Below are 2,946 nucleotides of genomic sequence, written 5' to 3' on the forward strand. Positions count from 1 at the left end.
GTTTATAAAGAGTGACTAATAGTCGGTTAGGTAGTGCTATATTTTTATACTTTGGTTCCGTGATTTCAGAGTTGTAATCGTGTTAGAGTTGTTGGAAAACTAGCTTAGAGTATGTTATAACCCTTTCAGGCCCCGACCACAATATTTTGTGGGTTCAGTTAAAAATTTATTCTTTACAGCATAGACCTTTTTACAAGTTGTGACCCACATCACAAGATTTTGTAGGTTCTACTGAACACAACCAGCTGGTCTGTTTGGTGCTACAGCCTGGTGGCGAGTTTGAGAACTATTTTGTATGTTGTTGTTTATCCAAGATGACGCTGTGTGCTGACGCTGCAGGTAAATATACAAGTTTTTTACATTAAAACTAATCAAAACCAACTTAGCTTGCCTTGTTTTGGTTAAGAAAGAAATGAAGAATACAAAGATAGTAGTTAAATGATGAAACACTGTTTTTAATTATCTGTAAAATGACAGTAAAAGTTAACCTACAAAATTTTGTTGTCTGGGCCTGCAGCCCTACTTTGTTATTTTTTAAGTACTGCTACGAAACTAAAACTATGTTGTATACTTATTTTAATAATAACTTAAAGTTATGCAATTTGATTATACAAAGTGGTACCTAAATTGTGGTTACTCTAACATGGTATTTACATAGGCCCAGTCCTAAAAAGTTGGTGCATTTGAAAATCTGTTGTAGGCCCAAGTAAATGTTAAAAATTGCTAATCAAAGTGGTATCTTTTTAGGAGTTGACAATTTGTCCTTTCTCAATGACGACCAGCTATTAGAGCTTTTGGAGAACTCTGATTTGGAAGATTTTGATATTGATGAAGAAGATGTGCCACAACTGCAATTAGCTGTAGCTAATGAAATGGAAGCAGACCCACAACGGTGTCCATCACCACTGAACTCTGACATTCCACTACAAGTCCGGATGGAACAAGAAAAGCTCAGACAACGGTGGAGAATAAAACCTTGGGAAACGCCAATTGTGGCACCCATCATTGAACTTCCAGTAAGTATTCTCGTAGCCTACATTATTAAACTTAGGCCAGATCAAAACTTAACTTTCAAGAATCAAAGTCAAGTTCGTGCAAAGTTGTTTAGTTTGATTATTGTTGATGTTATGTCAGGTACAAATGAAAGAACTACAAAAAATGTACTGCAAAAAATATTCTTTTAGCAGACTAAGATTTGTTTTGTTGTTACAGGTGGAGGAACTTCTAGGCCCTAGTGAATACTTTGGACGGTACCTTACTCAAGAGCTGTTTGAGTTAATGGCTGTAGAGTCTAATAAGTATAGCTTGATGACTGCAGGTAAAGAGCTAAACACTTCACTATCTGAACTAAAAAAGTTTTTTGGGATCCAGCTGATCATGGGTACTATAAGATACCCAAGACTTCGAATGTACTGGGACCAAAAGTACAGACTGCCAGCTGTGGCTGATGCCATGTCGAGGAATAGGTTTACAGAGCTAAGGCAAAAAAACTTACATTTGGTTGATAACAATACTGTAAACAAAAAAAACAAAACAAAAACAAGTTCTGGAAAGTCCAACCCATTATAGATGCTGTCAGAAACCGTTGTTTGGTATTGCCTCGCCAAACAGGAGATTACAGCATCGACGAGCAGATGATTCCATTTCTTGGTGCCTGCCCTAGTAGACAATATGTAAAAAAATAAACCTAGACCAGTAGGTCTAAAAAACTTTGTTTGCACAACATCAAGTGGTCTAGTTGTAGACTTTGAGATGTATCAAGGTAAAACCACTCCTTGGGAAGACAGTGGTTTAGGTCTTGGGGCAAATGTAATCCTGCACCTGTCCAAAACCTTGCCAGCTAATTCCCGACTTCACTATGACCGCTATTTTTCTACACTAAGTTTGCTTGATGCCCTTAAGGAAAAAGGTTTTTTTGGGACAGGAACTATAATGGGTAACAGAATTGGGAAAGCAGTCCAGTTTCCAAAAGACAGTGAAATGATTCGGGGGGAATCCGTCCAAAAAGTCAGAGGGGATGAAAGTGTTTGTCTGACTAAGTGGAAAGACAACAAGACTGTGCTTATGGCTTCAAATATTTATGGGGTGGAACCAGTACACGAAGTTAAAAGGTGGGACAAAAAAGAAAAAAAAACTATTCAAATGTTCATTGCCCAAACGTCGTAAAAATGTACAATGAAAAAATGGGAGGTGTTGACATTTGCGACCAGCAGATGGAAGCATGCAGGACATTTTTCAAGACCAAAAAGTGGCCCTTAAAAGTCATCATTCATTTTATGGATCTGGCAGCAGTGAACTCCTGGATGGAGTACAGGTCATCTGCTATAGCTAATAGTATTCCCAAAAAAGAATCAGCTAGATTTAATGAAGCTAAGACTAGCTATAGCAGAAAAGCTCATTGCCGTGCCCACTTCCAAAAGGTATCAGGAAGCAGAGGAAGAGGAGGGACCTCCTGCAAAGAAGACTCTTTGTGCACCCCTACCTTGCAAAGAGAAACTGCAAGATGGGTTTTCGCACTGGCCCGTGATGGACGAGCTATCCACAAATAGAAACTGCAGGGCCCCAGGCTGCAAAAGCCGAACACGTGTCCGGTGCACTAAATGTAATATATATTTGTGTCTTTCTGTAAAAAACTCATGTTTCAAAGACTTTCACTGTAAATAACCATATCTGCCTTTTCTCTTCTATCTACCCTTTTTTAACTACTTTAAAAACTAACTCTGATGTCATTAATTAAGCAAAAATGTCAAGTCGTGAGCATTGTTTTAGTATGCGTGTTAATATAACATTAAGTGTGTCTGTTATATGAGTGTAATAACAACATTTAATACAATACATGATGTTATTTAACTTGTTTTCTTTTTAACTTCCCATAATTAGTTGCATAACAATGTGTTGCTGTTTACAAAGCATATGGTTGTTGTCTGTGCATAAATGACGAGTCAG

The 2,946-nt window shown here is 37.7% G+C and overlaps 1 protein-coding gene across 1 annotated transcript; it reads left to right on the forward strand.

Moving 5' to 3' along the window:
* Positions 1-679: 679 nt before the first annotated feature.
* Positions 680-2,166, forward strand: LOC124360987. Its single transcript, XM_046815024.1, has 3 exons — positions 680-1,016; positions 1,213-1,318; positions 1,925-2,166. The coding sequence occupies exons 1-3, from the start codon at positions 711-713 to the stop codon at positions 2,164-2,166; spliced, it is 654 nt and encodes a 217-aa protein (XP_046670980.1). The 5' UTR covers positions 680-710.
* The last annotated feature ends 780 nt before the right edge of the window (positions 2,167-2,946 follow it).

Source organism: Homalodisca vitripennis, chromosome 4 (genome assembly GCF_021130785.1).
Source record: "Homalodisca vitripennis isolate AUS2020 chromosome 4, UT_GWSS_2.1, whole genome shotgun sequence".
NCBI lineage: Eukaryota > Metazoa > Arthropoda > Insecta > Hemiptera > Cicadellidae > Homalodisca > Homalodisca vitripennis.

Excerpts from the sequence above, each read along its gene's own strand:
- LOC124360987 (XM_046815024.1), top strand. The coding sequence starts at position 711 with ATGTTAAAAATTGCTAATCAAAGTGGTATCTTTTTAGGAGTTGACAAT. Across the intron at positions 1,017-1,212 it reads CACCCATCATTGAACTTCCA|GTGGAGGAACTTCTAGGCCC; the intron begins GTAAGTATTCTC and ends TTGTTGTTACAG. Across the intron at positions 1,319-1,924 it reads GTATAGCTTGATGACTGCAG|GAACTATAATGGGTAACAGA; the intron begins GTAAAGAGCTAA and ends TTTTTGGGACAG.